This window comes from Podarcis filfolensis (assembly GCF_964270895.1).
Source record: "Podarcis filfolensis genome assembly, chromosome: 15".
Classification (NCBI taxonomy): Eukaryota; Metazoa; Chordata; class Lepidosauria; order Squamata; family Lacertidae; genus Podarcis; species Podarcis filfolensis.
Genome location: NC_139618.1, coordinates 5,853,637 through 5,871,427, shown reverse-complemented (window position 1 = coordinate 5,871,427; position 17,791 = coordinate 5,853,637). Strand labels below are relative to the sequence as shown.

At 44.8% G+C, this 17,791-nt stretch overlaps 1 protein-coding gene across 1 annotated transcript in view; it reads right to left on the bottom strand.

Annotated features, from left to right (window-relative positions):
• Positions 1–15,221, bottom strand: part of APPBP2 (amyloid beta precursor protein binding protein 2) — a 37,858-nt gene extending 22,637 nt beyond the window's left edge. The window contains exon 1 of the mRNA XM_083587698.1: positions 14,670–15,221. Within this exon, the coding sequence (XP_083443824.1) occupies positions 14,670–14,810 (141 nt within the window). The 5' untranslated portion in view covers positions 14,811–15,221. The remainder of the gene's footprint in view (positions 1–14,669) is intronic.
• Between the last annotated feature and the right edge of the window lie 2,570 nt (positions 15,222–17,791).

Here is a 17,791-nt window from a genome sequence, read left to right as displayed (position 1 = left end):
ATGGAAGCTCTGGGGCTGGCAGGAGGCTAGAGGACACATGGGAAAGCAGCTGCTGTTGTGCTATCCCACACACCAGCTGTTAAGCAGGGAGGCTGAGCATCCCAAACAAAGCCCCACCGAACCTCCACCCTCTTCAGAACTTCTTCACTTCTTCGGGATCCACGGAGGGTCTCCTTGTGAGCCACAAGGACTTTCCAGCTCTCTCCCGCCATTTCTGGATATGAATTGAATTACCGTATTTTTTGCTCTATAAGACTCACTTTTTCCCTCCTAAAAAGTAAGGGGGAATGTGTGTGCGTCTTATGGAGCGAATGCAGGCTGCGCAGCTATCCCAGAAGCCAGAACATCAAGAGGGATCGCTGCTTTCACTGCACAGCGATCCCTCTTGCTGTTCTGGCTTCTGAGATTCAGAATTTTTTTTTCTTGTTTTCCTCCTCCAAAAACTAGGTGCATCTTGTGGTCTGGTGTGTCTTATAGAGCGAAAAATATGGTAATTATTTCCTGGCGCTGTGTGTACACATCGTGCACAAGATAAGCAAGTGTAAGTGTGGAGTTGCCCATATTATGACTTTTCTAATGATGTTATCTGTATTTATCATTGCTTTACCTTTTAAAATGTATGCTGGTGGCTCCATTACTGGAGATGGAGCACTGGGCTTGATCAGTCCTCCCCAACCAGGTGCCCCCCTCCATATTTTGGAGTCAAACTTGTTCATTGGTCCTGCTGGCAGGGGAAGTAAAAACATCTGAAGGATACCAGCTTGGGAGAGGCATGGATAGACAGACCTTTGGTCCGATCCACCAGAATTGGCTCCTAACTTCTAAACTCCAGATTTTTTGGGAGGGGGAAGAACAATACTGATTGAAACTTTCTCCCTCTCCCCAGCTGTTATCCTCACAACAACCCTGTGAGGAAGATTAAGCTGGGACTGGGCTAAAGTCACCCAGTGAGAGCTTCATACCAGATTTGAAAATGGGTCTCCTTAGTCCCCATTTAGACATTCTAACACCACAACACTGTGATTGTCCATTAACTTAGACCCATTTTAGTGTTCCACATAGCAGCAACAACGTAGGCTCACTTTCATTTCCAGCTGCCTGCCAAAATCCAGGCCAGCCCATAGCTAGATAATTAGCCTTATAAAATATATAAATCCTGTGGAAGTAGGTCAGGCCTTTGAGAATTTTTTTCGCCCCCAAGATGAAAAAAAGTCAAATACAATATCCGGACCATAATCATTCATGACTTCACTAAACTAACAAGTGTACAATGATTGTTGCACTGTCGAATCCTGGTTCAGGCTTGCAAATAGTAATGTTCAACATTTTTACAGCGCATCTGAAAAATGCTTCATTTCTCAGCAATCCTGACAAGTGTGCTGCAAGGCAGAATAGTGCAGTCATCTACCTACTGCAGATTTATTTACTGAATTTGTTTCAGCTCTTGCTCCATGGTTTTTTTATGCTTTTGGTTGCAATTTCATTTTGAGATTCTAGCATTCAGTACAGCAATGCTAGCTTAACATTACACCTCTTCTTCCCATCTAGGTAAATGTACCCAGAAAGAAGAAACCTGCCCTATCATGTGCCATTAGATGGGTGCCACGGTCAAGATATGTCACCTTGCCAAAAATCTGCCCGGTAGTTCGTGGTGTGGGCAAGATTTGAGCAGGGGATTCCCACAGCTCACAGTCTACTTTGTGATGGTTCCAGGAGCAATTCCGGTCGGTATACATGTTTGCGGTGTGCTTGGGGACACAAGATTCACCTATATGCGTGTTTTTAAAAACTCCATTCTTTGATCTCCACCCACTTTGATCTTTGCGCTTTGGGTTCCAAGCCACTCTGTATAAAACAGAAAACCTCGTGAACTCCCATTCATTATATTGGGGAATCTAAAAGTGGGTATCAATCCTTCCCCATTTTTGGCCAATGTGGATGAAATCTAAAGGTAAAGGTTCAGAAGAACTCTTGAGTTGTTGTTTTCATTAAAGCAGTCCAATATAGTTTCTTATTCTCAGGGAGCCATGCCCTTGTTCCACATCCCATTCTGCTTTAACACAAAATTTCTACTCAATTATTCTGGGCGAGATTATCACTATGTATTGGAATATCACTGTGGGCTTGCCTTTAAGCAGCTATTCTCAAACTTCACAGCTTTGTAAACAACTTATTGAACTTTTATCTTCCATTCCAGGATTATCACAAAAAGCAGCACCATATTGTGAAAATTACAGACCCAGGACTAGCCCAGACTGCTGTCCCTTTAACTGGTAGCTTTTAAGGGACAGATTAGCAGTCTGCATCAGTCTATATCATGAAAATCAATGGGTTCTATTCAGAGTAGACTTAGTGACACTAAAGGGCACAACTAAATATGACTAATTTAATTTAATTGGGTCTACTCATATGGTTGGTCCCTTAATCAGTCTCATTAGCTGGTTTGGTAACTCCAGCCCTGTTCAAAACAGCCTCCATTTCAGTCATCAGGAAAAAACCATAAATCAGTATACAGCTCCAGATATTCCTGAATGTCTCACAATTGTTCTGCAGAGCTGCATGGAGCTTGCAGGCCACAATTAGAAATCATCTGCCTTTATGGTTCTTTATAGTCTCTTTATGGTTCTGTAGGTGTTAACCAACTCAGCACTGCCAAGTTGACAGTTTTATCACCTATCACTGCAGTAATATAGGGTGACTGTGCTTACTTTGCATGCGCACTGGCACTAACTGAGTTGTCACTATCTGCACAATTTGCTTTGCATTTCCCTCTGATCTCACTACTTTATAGTCCTCCACCACACCTGTACTTGGGGATTATTCTTCATGCATATCGCGAGGTGGACTCTGACCCACAAAGTATTATACCAAAATCTGGTAAATCTTTAAGGTGCCACAAGGTTCTTTGCTGTTTTTGCTGCAACAGACGTAACATGGCTACTTCTGTGTTTTTTAATCTGTCTGGGAGCTAATTGTTAGAAGATGGTTCCTTAGAAAAGAGATTTCCCTGGAATGTGCAGAATGAAAACACCACCAGAAGAACATCAGAAGAGCCCAGCTGAATCAGGCCCATCTAGTCCAGCATTCTGTCCTCACAGTGGCCAACCAGATGTCCCTGAGGGAAGACCACAAGCAGGACCTGAGTGCAACAGCAACTCTCTCCACCTGTGATTCCCAGCAGCAACTGACATTCAAAGCCACGCTGCCTCTGTCTTCAAGGCTGGTGGTCATTAATAGCTTTATCTATGATAAAAGTGTTTGGAGATGATGACATCCCTGGCTAAGGAGAAGGGTGTGAGTTGGTGTGGGTGAGAAAGAGAACAAGGACACAAGCCACACACACACACACACACACAGAGAGAGAGAGAGAGAGAGAGAGAGAGAGAGAGAGAGAACACAAAAAGGGCAGTTAATGGAACAGATAGGAGCTAAAAGTGAGAAGCAGTCTGGTGTGCAAAGGGTCCCTTGGTGGATATCAGATGGGAGGTATGGTATCTGCTGCCCAGAAGGAGAGCATGTGCTACCTGCCTTTCGTAAATAAACCACACACTTTCCCCCCTTCCAATGCCATTAAGCCTTCGGTGCCCTGTCCTCACCTCCAAAAGAAACCAAACCTAGGCCATGCAGCCCCTGGAACTTCCCACCACTTGAAGTAAGGAGCACATACCATATGAGTAAATTGAAGGCTATTTAAATTTTACTATTATTATTACATTTACATCCGACCTCTCCTCCAAGGAGCTTGAGATGGCATACATTGGTGGTTTTCCCGTTTCCCTGCTCTATCCTCACAACAACCCCATGAGGTAGGGTAGGCCAGGAGACTGAGAATGGCCCCCAAGGTAACCCAGAAAGAGGTTCAGGACCCAGTGGCAATTTGAAACCTTGTTTCCCTAGATCCTAGTAGTCCAACCCTCTTAACCACTACACCACAGGCAGCATGTGAACAGGGCAAGGGCACGTACATGGGGAAAGTGAATTCAAAAGTTATCGGGGGGGGGGGAAGGATCCAGTGGCAGGAGGAATCTTCACTCCTTCAGCAGACAAGCAAAACATGGATGGACTAATGACCCTCTACTAAAGAGTCATGATGTAGCTGCATTTATACCATGCCCAGTAGCTAAAAGGCTTTTCAGAGCAGCTTACAAAATCAGTTCTGATTTAGGGATTCCCAATGGATTTGTAGGGGCGCGACAGGTCCCTCCTAAGCCCATTACCCCAATCTTATTTTCGGAAGAAATGCTGCTGCTTTTTAATGGTGTGTCTTTGGCGACTCCTCCTAATGGTATGCAAAGGTCTTCATTTCCCTTTTCTAATGCCAATGTTGGATCAGTGACCCAGCCCAGAAGCCTTGCATACATAGGAGCACATGGGATGATTTATTTACTTACACTCAGCTGTGAAATACATGGTTGGCGCACTATTGGCAGCAGGGCTGGGCGATATCAGCTTTTCAACATCGAGGTGTATCACCGCGGTTTGGCGATATACCGCAATGTCGAAAAAAGAAACTGCACTTGCCTCTGCATGCTGGGCACCAGGTGAAACTGCCCCAGCTCACACAGCAGGAGCTGAGGTAGTTTCACCCAGGTACTCACAGACTGGGACAATGCAGCTTGTTTGAACAGCTCAGCTGAGGATAAGGAAGGTTCCCCGTCCCCAACTAAGACAGCCCTGGCCGTCGTCCCCCCTGCAAGCAAGCAGCAGGAGCATTGGGGCTGCTTTACTTTTAACTGCTCGGCTGAAGCAAGGGCAGCTGCACACTCCTGAGTTGAGCAGTTTAAAGATGCAGGAGGAGGAACGAGGGCAGAGTGGGATGGCGGTTTCACTCAGGGGTATATCACTGCTGAAACTGCCACCTCTCCCAAGTCCCTCTGCTAGCAGTGCCCATTGAAGGAAGGGACTATTGTCTCCCTCCAGAAGATGCTGCTAGCAGAGGGACTCAGGAGCAGTGGCGGTTTCACCAGCAATATACCGCTGACTGAAGCAAACATCACGGTCTGCTCCTCATAGCAGTCCTGGACGATATATCAATATATCGCCCAGGCCTAATAGGCAGGTGGGATATGAATATGTAAGGAGTCTGGCCAGCATCTATTCAGGAGACCACCTGGACACACACACACCCCCAAACTGGAATGAGATGCATACAAAGTGGACGCTCTTAGGAGAAAGAGGAAGAAACAAAACTACTAAAGAAAAATTCCTTCAGTGTGCAATATTAGTGTTTCACTGGAGCTCCTTGTTCCAAATGAAACTCAGTAAAAAAGGTCTTACTGACTTCACTACAGGATTAAAGACCTTAAATCGTAACTCCATCTTGTTATCCCAGAGAAAAAGAACGACATGAAATCCTCTCTCGGATTGTTTTTGCTTCTCCTTCCCTAATATAGTGTTGCCTTTTCAGATAATTTGTATGCAGCACTGTAATCCTGCCAGAATTTTTTTTTTAAAAAAAACCACCATATAATTCCTTTGCGATGTCCTAGTCATATTTTGAAAACATTTTTTCCCTCTGTCTCTTGCTGGCGAAACAAAGATAACATGTACAAAAGGAAATCCATTTAGCTGCCTGCAGAAGAGGCTCAGTGAAATGGCCAGTCCAAATATGCATCGCTAAGAACTGGGTCAGAATGAAAGTCCACCTCACTGAATAACCAATTTCCAAGAAAGGCAGCTGCTTGTGGATAAGAACGTAAGGAACAGCCTGCTGGATCAGGCCAGTAGCCCATCTGGTCCAGCATCCTGGTCTCACAGTGGCCACCCAGATGCCAACCATGGAGAATAAAGCTATCTGTGATTACTAACCCCCATGACTATGTTCCTGTTGGAAGCAAGGGTGCTTCTGAATGCCAGTTGCTGGAAACCGCAGGAGGGGAGAGGGGGCTGTTACACTCAGGGTCTGCTTGTGGGCTTCCCCTAGAGCAACGGCTCTCAACCTGTGGGTCCCCAGATGTTGCTGGACTACAACTCTCATCATCCCTGAGCTCTGGCCTTGCTAGCTAGGGGTGATGGGAGTTGTAGTTCAACAACATCTGGGGACCCACAGGTTGAGAAAGGCTGCCCTAGAGGCATATATGTGGCCCTCCAGATGTTGTCAGAGTCCCAACAGCCTCAGCCAACACGGCCAATAGTGAAGGATGATCGCAGACATAATCCCAAGAACATCTCGAGGGCCACAGCTTCCACATCCCTTCTCTACAACTACATAAACTGGTCATGAATCTGAAGAATTTGGACTGATGTCAATGAAAGAAATGGTTGCAGGGGAAAATAAATGCTGTTGGGGAGGTGTAGGCTGAAGTGATGCCCTTTATTTTGCATACTTTCGGTAAATCATGCCCCCACATTCTATGGCCTCTTGATGCCACTGTTTTCCAAATTTCCCCTTGACACCTGTGTACATGCCAAATACAGGTAACAATCCATGCATCTGCTAAACAGTCGACTAAAAGATATGCCAAAATAAAATGTTTATAGTGCTGCAGAACTCTTAGCTATCACATGGTATTGGTTCCCAGAAATTTAAACTACCTGCTGCAATTTTGGAAAAACAGGTAATTCCACTAATTTTCACATGACAATAAGATACGTGTCTATATACTTCCCCCATGTGGGCACCAGGCAAATCCAAAACATATGAAGAACATGGAAGAAGCATAACCAAAACAACAAACTATTTTCAAGCCATCTAATTGCGCTTGGACATGTATCCAAGGCTAGCCCTGCTCAGAGCCAACTCATTAAAATTAAGGGACATGCACTGTTACAAACTCAGATATATAAGGTAGGCACCAAATGGCTCCTTAAACCAAGGCTGCAGTCACCAAAACGGAAAGTCTCGTTGCCATTCTTGGGCAACTGAAATGGACTTCAGGAAGCAAAATGTTTTTTCTGTGCAACCTGAGCAGAAGCAGTGAACAATGTTATAGTTAATTGTTGTAGCTTGTCTTCATTTACCCCACCACCCTGCTCATAGTTGTGAAGAATATTCTTAAGTTGTGAATGATCTGTGTCACCATTAAGGAAAAGGGATAGGAATAGGCCAATATGTGTACTGTCCCTTATACTTTATCCTACCTCTTTTTCTTCACAACTGTGAGCAAGGTGGTGGGATAAGTGAAGACAAGCTACAATTAACCATAACATTGTTCCCTGCTCCTGCTCAGGCTGCATAGAAAAAGCATTCTGCTTCCTGAAATTCATTCCAATTGCGCAGATAAAATGTGATTGATACAATTCTTCAGGATGCGTTATTAGTGTGTGGGAAAAAGTCAAGATCCAATGATGCTCAGGCATGCACCTCCAGAAGGTGGAAAGGTCAGGTGCCATCCTGGCACCCAGGCATCTTCACTTGGTCGCAAGTGGCCGATACTCAGGTGCAAAATGCACCTGGCTAATTTCGAACACTGGTAGGGATGACTAATTTAGGGTCATTAATTTCAATCTATCTGGCCTGAGTAAAACTTAATTGTATACAGCACTTGATCTGGAAAAATATACCAAACAATAATTTAAGGAAAGATGCCACAAGCTAAGACTGTGTTTTCACAATTTGAGATGCGGCATCTTTGCCTAGAATAATTACACAGGGGAAAAAATCAATGCAGGAGTTGGATTAAGGAACAGTGTGTTATGAAGAGCATATGCTCACATGTTATCTTGAGAAGCACCAAGTCTCACGTAAGGACTATGGACGCATACACTTTAGTAATTCTTTGCTGGGTCTGCTCATTTAACTTTTACACACACTTTGTAACATGGAGGGCTCATGAAAGATCAAGATTCTGTAGACAGAAAAGCTAGCCAGCAAACCGAATAGTGAGTGTTCCATTTTTGAAGATACCAAAAATTCACTTATTTATTTGTAATTCAACTTTGCATCCCATCCTTCCTTTTAGAAGAATAAGGGGGTCTACAGTACAGTTCCTCTCCTTCAAACCTGCCTGCATGGTATAGATAAGGCTGAGAACAGATAAGGCATTTAGACGAGAACAAACTCTGTGGTGTGTGTATTTCTTAACAGTAGTATTTTTAATCCACACTTTCATAAAGTATGTCAAGGTAGTAAAGTAAAGGTAAAGGGACCCCTGACCATTTGGTCCAGTCGTGACCGAGTCTGGGGTTGCGGCACTCATCTCGCTTTACTGGCCAAGAGAGTCGGCATACAGCTTCCGGGTCATGTGGCCAGCATGACTAAGCTGCTTCTGGTGAACCAGAGCAGCGCACAGAAACACCGTTTACCTCCCTGACAGAGCAGTACCTATTTATCTACTTGTACTGGGGTGCTTTTGAACTGCTAGATTGGCAGGAGCTGGAACTGAGAAACGGGAGCTCACCCCATCACGGGGATTCGAACCACTGACCTTTCGACAGGCAAGCCCTAGGCTCAGCGGTTTAAACCACAGCGCCACCTGTGAGCTACAAAACCTTTCACAAACTGCAGTTCTCAGGATTATTTGGGAGTGGTAATGTGCTTTAAACGTATGGTGTGTACACAGCCTTAGCTCAGTAAGAAGTGGAATCAAACACAGTGATCTAAGAGTGCAAGTTATACTATTATGTTTTTTCAGAGTCTGCCGCCACCGCAAGACCTCACAGGCTGCCACTACTGCTACTGCCACAGCCTTACAGGCCGCCACCACTTTTGCCACTGCCACAAAGCCTTACAGGCCACCACTGCTGCCACCACAACAAGGCCTCGCAGGCTGTCACCACTTTTGCCACTGCAACGAGGCCTTGCAGGCCACCACTACAAGGCCTCGCAGGCTGTGTCATGGTGAGGCTTCTGCTGCCTAGTAGGCCTGCTGGCAGTCTCAGATTATTTGTATTCTCTATGACTCATCACCGTACTCTGGGGTGTCCTGAATGCCACCATTTGGTAGCCAAGCCCAAAACCAAAAGTCTCAGGCTTGCCTGCTGCTGAAAGTGACCATGAGGTGACTGATAATACCAGCATTTATCAGTTTTAGACCCATAAGTAGTAGCAGTTGCCAGGACATTGTCCTGTTCGTCTCTGCATAGTTCCTTCCTTATTTCAGATATTGTGATACAGTATATTGATATATTGCGATGTTTAGCTGGTGATATATCACAATGCTGAAAACCAGTTGTCACCCAGCCCTAACCACCACCTTGCCTCTGTTTCAAAAATACCAAATTGTTACATAAAGGGATAAATGCAATACTAGCTGCACTGGACAATTGCAAAGTTGCATACTAACATTGCTCCCAGATGACTTATCCCCAGTGACTACTCACTGCGGTTAAATTAGTATGTTAAGAGTTTTCAGTTCCTTCATTTGTTTCCTTAAAATATAAACATTACAGGGGAATCTAGGCTATGATGGTGTCTTAATACACAGGCATTTGTTTAATAAATTTAAGGAGCGTTTAATATATAAAACTTTCTTTTTAAAAAAATGAAATAGCTTTTAGTACTTATTAAGATTATTATGAAACCTTTGGGACACAAGAGAAACCACCAGTGATTTGGGGAAACTTGTACTGTACATAAATTTGATTAAACAAGGATTCAGAATCCGTACCACTTGCTGTATCCCAGATGACCTAAGTTAATGAACAAACATTACATATATCAGACTAGAAGTATGGGAAGGGATGCCTAAATGTCTAATGGAGAGATGAGTATGATAGCTTTACAGTAGACTGCTATTCCTCAAAATATTCCCTGGGTGGAGGCAATCTCTTAAATGGTTTACAAAGTAAAAACCATAAAATGAAAAGGCTAGAATATAAACAAAATGCAAATATGTACTATCCATAAGAATCACAGGAGCATAGACAGCTGCTTTATAAGGAGTCAGACACTTGGTACATCTAGTCCAGTACTGTCTACATTGACTGGCAGCAGCTCTGCAGGGTTTCAAACTGGGGACATTCTCAGGACTACCTGGAGATGCCGGGCTGGAACCTTTTGCAAACCAGATGCTCTTCAGCAGAGTTATGTTGGGAAAGGATCGAGACACTAAAGCAAAATGCTAAAAGGTAAAACAAAAACTGAGGTGTGCCATCTAAAAATGGTCAGGAAATGCCCAAGTACGTTTTCAGTAGGTGCCCAAAACACATCACTGTCAATGCCTTTCAAATTGTATGGCGGGGGGTTGGTGCCACTTCAAGAAGTTTGCTTTCCACGCTGTCACTTGATCTGCTAGCCATGACATAGCCAGTAGGACCTCTTCCAATGACCGTAATGATCAACTGGGTGCGTTCAGGGGAATATGGTGTCCTAGGTGTTTTGGTCTGAAGTTCTTCATGATTTTGGATGTTAATAACAGAATCATGTACATGGCTCAGTAGCGAATGAGCAGCCTGTGATGTTCTTGTAAACACATGCATTAGGTATGTATTCTGCACAGCACCCTAGATGTGACATTGTGAACCAGCTTCATTTTCAAATCAGGCTCAAGGATTTGGGCTTATGGCTGAAAAAAGCGCTTGTGCCTCAGGCTGCAATTCTATACATTCGTAACCTGGAAGCAAAACCCAATGAACTCACTGGGGCTTATTTCTGAGTAGACATGTAAAGAATAGTCAGTGCCCTAAAATGCTGAATTTATGTGAACTACAGCACAGGCTGGGTAACAGCAGTGAGTCTTGCAGACATCTTGGAATCTGCATTTGTCATTCTATGAATATATGCAGCCAGAAGACTGTGGAAGCAATGCATGTATTCTGAAATTCTTACTTTTAAAGTGCAGAAAAAGAATTATCCATGGAAAAACAATCCGGACACTAATATGGAAAATAATGAGAGTGGTAGGAAATACACATTTTTAAAATCAGGCCTATAAATAGCCATTTGGTGAGTCAGAATAATCACCAGGGATTAAAGCAAACAAACTTTTGTAAGTGAGAAGGAAGATGGTTTCTCTCCCCCACCCCCCTTTCCAGAGATGTGAGTTCTATTAACATTATTTTGTGGGCCAGTAACTTCTGTGATGGGACGCGGGTGGTGCTGTGGGTAAAAACCTCAGTGCCTAGGACTTGCCGATCGTATGGTTGGCGGTTCGAATCCCCGCGGCGGGGTGAGCTCCCGTCGTTCGGTCCCAGCTCCTGCCCACCTAGCAGTTCGAAAGCACTCTTAAGTGCAAGTAGATAAATAGGTACCGCTTTATAGCGGGAAGGTAAACGGCGTTTCCGTGTGCTGCGCTGGTGCTGGCTCGCCAGAGCAGCTTCGTCACGCTGGCCACGTGACCCAGAAGCGTCTTTGGACGGCGCCAGCTCACGGCCTCTAGAGCGAGATGAGCACGCAACCCTAGAGTTGGACACGACTGGCCCGTACGGGCAGGGGTACCTTTACCTTTAACTTCTGTGATATGGTTTGGAAAGTTCCTCTGAAATGTTCTTCAGATCACAAGCAGAGATGTGACAAAATACCTTGCTCAAGGCCATCATTATGAGAAGAACTAGGAATCTGAACTGTGGCATACTTTCTCCTAGGTGACAGCGTCATTCAGAAATACAGTTAAAAGTGTACATCACTCATGAGTAACTATCAGGAGATACACATCAAATGGAATGGGGCTGGAAGAACATCTGGTCTGACTTCCCTTGCTCAGTGACAAGTTCCTCTATCCACTGTCCCACCCCAATTCATGGCTCAGAAACTGGACCACTGCCTGCCGCAAGAGGATAGCAAATGAATTACTTGGCTATCCCAGCTGTATGATTATAAATTAATCTAAAACTAGGGTTGGGAACCTTTGGCCCTCCAGATGTTACTGAACTGCAACTCCCATCACCCTAGGCTGCTGGCCACACTTGCTGGGACTGATGGGAGTTGCAGTTCAGCAACACCTGGAGGACCAAAGGTTTCCCATTCCTGGTGTAGATGAAAGCAATGAAACCTGCTGAAATGCCCACTTAGCATTCACAGCGTTCCTCATCTGGGATAGCTCAGTCAGTACAGAATAAAAATCTTAATCTTAGGGCCATGAGTTTGAGCCCTGTGCTGGGCAAAAGATTCCTGCATTGCAGGGAGTTGAACAAAATGATCCTTATGGTCCCTTCCAAGTCTACAGTTCAATGATTCTATGACATAAATGGGGTTATGATATATGAACTCCAGCCAACATACACGTTTGCAGATTTCCCTGCCTTTGACAAGGCTCATCCTTGCATTTCCAAATGCAGCAGCTCTATCCTATCAAGGGACAGGTTTAATCTCCATTTCGTTCTATGTTTGATTGATTTTTCTATGTTTTAGCAGTTCTTATTTTTATCTATAAGATGCCTTGAATCTCGTCAAGGAAAAAGGCAGCGTACAAATAAATATATACTATTTTCTTTCGGAGGGGTGCCTTTTGCAGAAACTAAGATTCTCTTGTGTAGATATGCTGAGTGAAAAGCCTCCCTTCAACCAAAAGCTTTGTCCATTCAGTGGCTAAAATGTGAATATTTAAATGCCCCCCCAATATCTAAGGTAGAGGGTACCTGGAAGTGACTTAAATGGATCCCATTACAGTGCTGTTCCTGTTTGATTGTCCTTCTAGACTAGGTCAATGATGAAAGTGGGGGATGCCTTTTATCGAGACACCTTTTTAAAAGCTCACATACAGAAGGACTGGAAAACAATTCTCATATGCTAAGGCTTGGGAAGGTGGGGATGGAATCAATTATTATTCACTCTGCCTTTTTAAGAAGCAGGGGCACACGCTAGTATACCCACCACCCCAAAACGTGTAGGTAGAAGTTGAACCTATTTTTCCACTATCAAGAATAGACCCATAATGAGTATTACTTTTCTTTGTCTTTTAAAGAACACTGGATAAACACCACAGAGCAATTTGCTCTATAACAAACAATAAGATTAACATCGAAGAATGATGGAAGAGGAGACACGCAACCCAGAGCAGCTTATAGAATACAAACTCTAGGAAAATACCAGGCATCCTTCGACTTGCCCTTGATCTATAAAGTTGACATTTTCAAAGGACCACTTTGAATATTTAACTGGATGGCAAAACAAATAGCAATAAAATTAACTTGAGATGGCGATTTTAGGAAAAACGAAAAGCATGCAGTCTTTATGTTAAAAGGGTGCTTCTGATTAAGAACTCCAGCTGTCATGAGAACCTTGAGAGAGAATAAATCCTTATTTTCTTCAGCACCCCAGTTCTACAAACCTAAGGGAGGTGAGGGACACAAATCTCTCTCTATTGCTCCCAATAGAGTCTAGGCAAGACAGTGTAATCCAACATCACTGTATTACAAAGCATTCTACACTCTCAAGAAAAACACCAACACTGGAAACACACAGCCACAGCAGTGCTGATTATGACACCCCACTCCAACCAAACAGTACTCTAGTTAATCCTCTGCAGTCGAGGGTGAGAGAGAGAGAGATATCAATTACACATTTATAGTGCAATCCTCCTAACCATATCTACTCAGAAGCAAGTCCTGCTGAATTAAACAGGATTTGCCCCCAGATAAGTGGAGTCAGGATTGCAATCTTAGGCTCCTATGCAGACTTAACTGCTACCATCACCCTGCCCCAACAGGCCTGGTTGGAAAGTGCCCCCCCCCAAATCTGAGACACAAATCTGTTCCAAGTTCTGGAGGAAAGGGGTGTGGGGCAAAAAGTGATACTAGTTTTTTCTAAGGGGCAAATGCTAGAATGGGTGCTTACATATGGGGTAGGAAGTGCAAATAAAAGAAAGGATCAAGGAATTTTTTGGGGGGGTGTCAGGGCACTTGCCTAGGATGGGTGTGCAAAACTGGAATGGGAGGTAGTCAGTTTTTGAGAAGGAAAATTCTGGAAAAAGCAGCAAAGAAGGGGGTTGGTTTTTTGGGGGGGGGAGTTTCAAGGGGCAAAATAAAAAAGCAGAGATCACAGGGAGATGTACTATAATGATGGTGAGTATTGTTCCAGAAATGGTGAAAATACTCAGGGTAGGGTCTAAAAAGCGATTCTACACGGGGCAAGCTCTGCAGTGAAGGGGAGAAAAAGCCAAATAAGGGGGAGTGGGGTAAATAAGCAACATAGATTCTCTGAAGGTCCACATTCTACAGTGAGGGAGCGCAAGCAAAGAGGATGGTGGTGGTTGTTTTTTTACATGAGCAAATCCAATTCTGAAATACTGATCATTCAGAAGGGGGTGCAAACCCCATTTGAAGGAGCAGGCGGAGGCGATGGGCAAAAACAAGATTCCCGGGGCGTGGGTTGCAAATAAAATGCGAGTAGCAAACAGACCCCCCTTCTGAAATGTACAGAGGGGGTCAAAGAAACTGTTGGGACGCTTCCTGAGCAAAACAAATAAGGATGGGGGTTCCAAATCTGACAGCGGAAGGGGGCGCAAGTAATAGTTTTAGGAGCAAGGGGGGAGGCATGGCTCTCGGGGGGGGGGGAGTCCACTCGGACGGCCGAATGAAAAGCTCCCGTTTGGGGAAATGGGTGGCTGGATGCAGAAGGAAGGCCGAGGAGAAAATGGGCTGGGCTGCAGCCATCTTCCTTCCCCCCCAAATTGGGAAAGCGGTACAGGGCGGGGGTGGGGGAAAGAGAGGCGCTCCTGACTGACGCCCTCGCACGGACCCCCCCCCCCCCACAAATACAATCAAGGGGGTGCCCCCTTCCCTTCCTCCCCTCAGCCCCACGGCGGGGTCAGTCCCCCCCGGCCCGGCCCTGCGCCGGACTTGCCTCCCACCTTGTAATAGACGTCGAACTGGATGTTCTCGGGCAAGGAGCGGATGTCCCTGCGGCGCGCCCGGCCGTAGCTGTCGACCACGGCCGAGATGGCGGTGTTGTAGAGCGTCTCGGGCACCCACTCCAGCTCCACAGCCGCCATCTTGCCTGTGCCGAGCGAGGGACGGGCGGGCGGAGGAGGGGTGGATGGAGAGAGAGAGAGAGGGAGGCCGGCGGCGGCGGCGACGCCTGCCTCTTCGCCCGCCTCCCGCCGGCGCTGCTCCCGGGCTCGGGCCGGCCTGCTGCTTCGCTCGGGGCCTCCTGCTCGCTCCGCCTCCCAGCCAGGCGAGGCGACGGGGGATTCAGCGCCTTCTCTGCTGAGGCGGCGGCGGCTGCTTCGCCTCAGGCCGCGGCGGCGGGGCGAGGCCTGCTCGGGAGGGAGCCGCTGGGGGCGCCGTCGCCGCTGCTGCTGCCGCTTTGGAGGGAGGGAAGGAAGGAACGAAGGAAGGAAGGAAGGAGGGAGGGAAAAGGAGGAAGGGAGCGCGAGGAAGGGGAGAAGGAGGCCTGAGGGGAAAGGCCGAGGCCGCGGGTCTCGCGCTGCTTCTCTCCTCTGGCGTGTGACCCAGTGCCTGCGGTCTTTTCACTGCTGCTGCTTCTAATGAAAATAATAATAATAATAATAATAATAATAATAATAATAATAATAATAATAATAATATGGTTGGCATCCGTCTGTCTCGGGAGTCATTGGAAGAGTGCGCCTGCGGGAATAACAACAACAAGAACTAGAATACTAATACTCAATAAGACTTTTTTCAATTATTTTAGTAAAATAAAATAGCAAAGTGATTTCTTTTATTCCTTCCCCGCCCATAACATTTTAAAAAATATGCATCTTCAACTTTTGAAAACGAAGCAAAACCCTGGTGTTTTTCTTAATAAAGTAAAATAGCAATTGTTTTATTTTTCACAATAGAAATGAAAGAACAGAATTGTTCTGTTTTTCTTAATAGAAACAAAATAGCAATGTTAACTCTTAAAAAAACGAAAACAAGATTCTTCTGTATAGTTTGGAAGCACATTGGAACAAAAAAGGAGTTATCCTCATCCCTTTTAGTCCATATTTTAAAATCAAAAGGATGGGGGGATATTATAAGACGGTCCATAGGGTTGTCAGTTTAAAGATTGTAAACTTTAATATTAGTAATGATATGTACTGCTAAGTTATTTGTTATTGTTCTTACTAATAAAGTCCTGTTGTTAATAGGTTGCAGCACATTCCATAGGGTTACAGGTTCAAAGATTGTAGTTTGTTTACTTTTTAAAAAGAAAGGGTTGCAAGGTCTCCAAGCTTAAATTTTGAAGATGGTAAAGTTACAAGCATCAACAAAGGAAAAATAAGTTTCTTAAGGGTGCAGAGGAAAAACTGTTCCTAAACTTGTGCCTTTCCTCAAAGTAAAAACAAATCTTTTTCAAAAAGGACCTCTGTACATAGTTCCCCCAGGCATGTGTAGAGTGCACCCTTAAGAAAAACTTCTCCAAGATCCTCAAATATATGCTGTGCCTTCTCATTACAAACTACAAATGGAATTTTTCCTCACCTTTCTGAAGAGCTGTCCAGGTGTATGGTAGATCTGATGCCCTATTAGGAGAAGGGCCATAGCTCAGTGATAGATGGATAGATGTATGCAGACAGTTCAATCCAAAGCATTCCTAGATAAGACTGTGACAGAACCCTGTCTGAAATCTTGGAGAGCTGCTGCCTGTTAGCGTAAACATTACTGAGCTGGATGGACCAATGGTCTGTCTCAGCTTTCAATCAGTCCTTTATTCAGAACCATGAGGACTGGAAACTTACTTAATTTATAGGGGAGAGCTGTAGCTTTGTGGCAGATATATTCTTTGCTTGCAGAAGGTGTCAGGTTCAATCCCTGGCATCTCCAAAAGGCTGGGACTGGAACGTGGAGAGCTGCTGATAGCCAGTGCAGACATTATTCAGCTAGATCAGGGGTAGGCAACTTAAGGGCCCTGGGCTGGATGTGGCCCAATCGCCTTCTAAATCCGGCCCGTGGGTGGTCCAGGAATCAGTGTGTTTTTACATGAATAGAATGTGTCCTTTTATTCAAAATGCATCTCTGGATTATTTGTGGGGCATAGAAATTGGTTCATTTTAAAAAAAAATATATAGTCTGCCCCACCACATGGTCTGAGGGACAATGGACCGGCCCATGGCTGAAAAAGGTTGCTGACCCCAGAGCTAGATAGACCAGTGGTTTGGCTCAGTATAAGGCAGCTTCTCATGTTCCTTTGTAGTGGTGTGACAACATCTGGGAAAGTCAATGTGTATTTTAAATGCACTCTTTTTACATGATGCCAGCCACCTTATTCCTAAACTGACTTTGATGCTTGGGAGTATCTCCCCAACCCCTTTTTGTCACCACCTTTCTTACTACCACCAAAGCTTACTTTCCAGAAAAGCCTTTGGCCCAACCTGCTGGTTACAATGCTGTACTTCAAGGTGAGGCAACCTGTGAGCCTTCAGATGTTATTGGACTACACATCCATCATCCCCAGCCAGTGGTCAGGGTTGAAGGGAGTTGTAGTCCAACATCTGGAGAACCACAGGCTCCCCTTCCTTGCTGTATTTAAATTAAGCCTCTAAGAAAATCTTAAGCTTAAGTGTCACAGATTATTCCTTTTATCTTTCACTGCCTCTTATTTCCCATGTTGGATTTTAGTTTGCAAGCTCTTGGGGCAGAGAGAAAGTCTTTCATCAAAAGAGTGTCAGGCACATCATATCCTGTAATATATTAATAACATTCACAACAACAATACCACAATCTTTATATTCAGAGATGGAGCTGAGCACGGTGGCACATTTAAAGCATGTTTAAAACTTCCCTCAAAGAATCCTGGGAGTTGTAGTTTGTTAAGGGTGCTGGAGATTCTAGTTCTCTGAAGAGGTAAACTGCAATTCTAAGGATTCTTTGGTGGAACTTGTTATTTAAATGTATGGTGTGCACACAGGCCATAGTCTTCTCTGGAAATGTACATGAACTGTCCTGCAAAAGTAGCTGACTGTACCACGGTGCAAGATTTTAGTTAGTGTACTGGTAGTCACACATGACATGTGCATTGAACTAG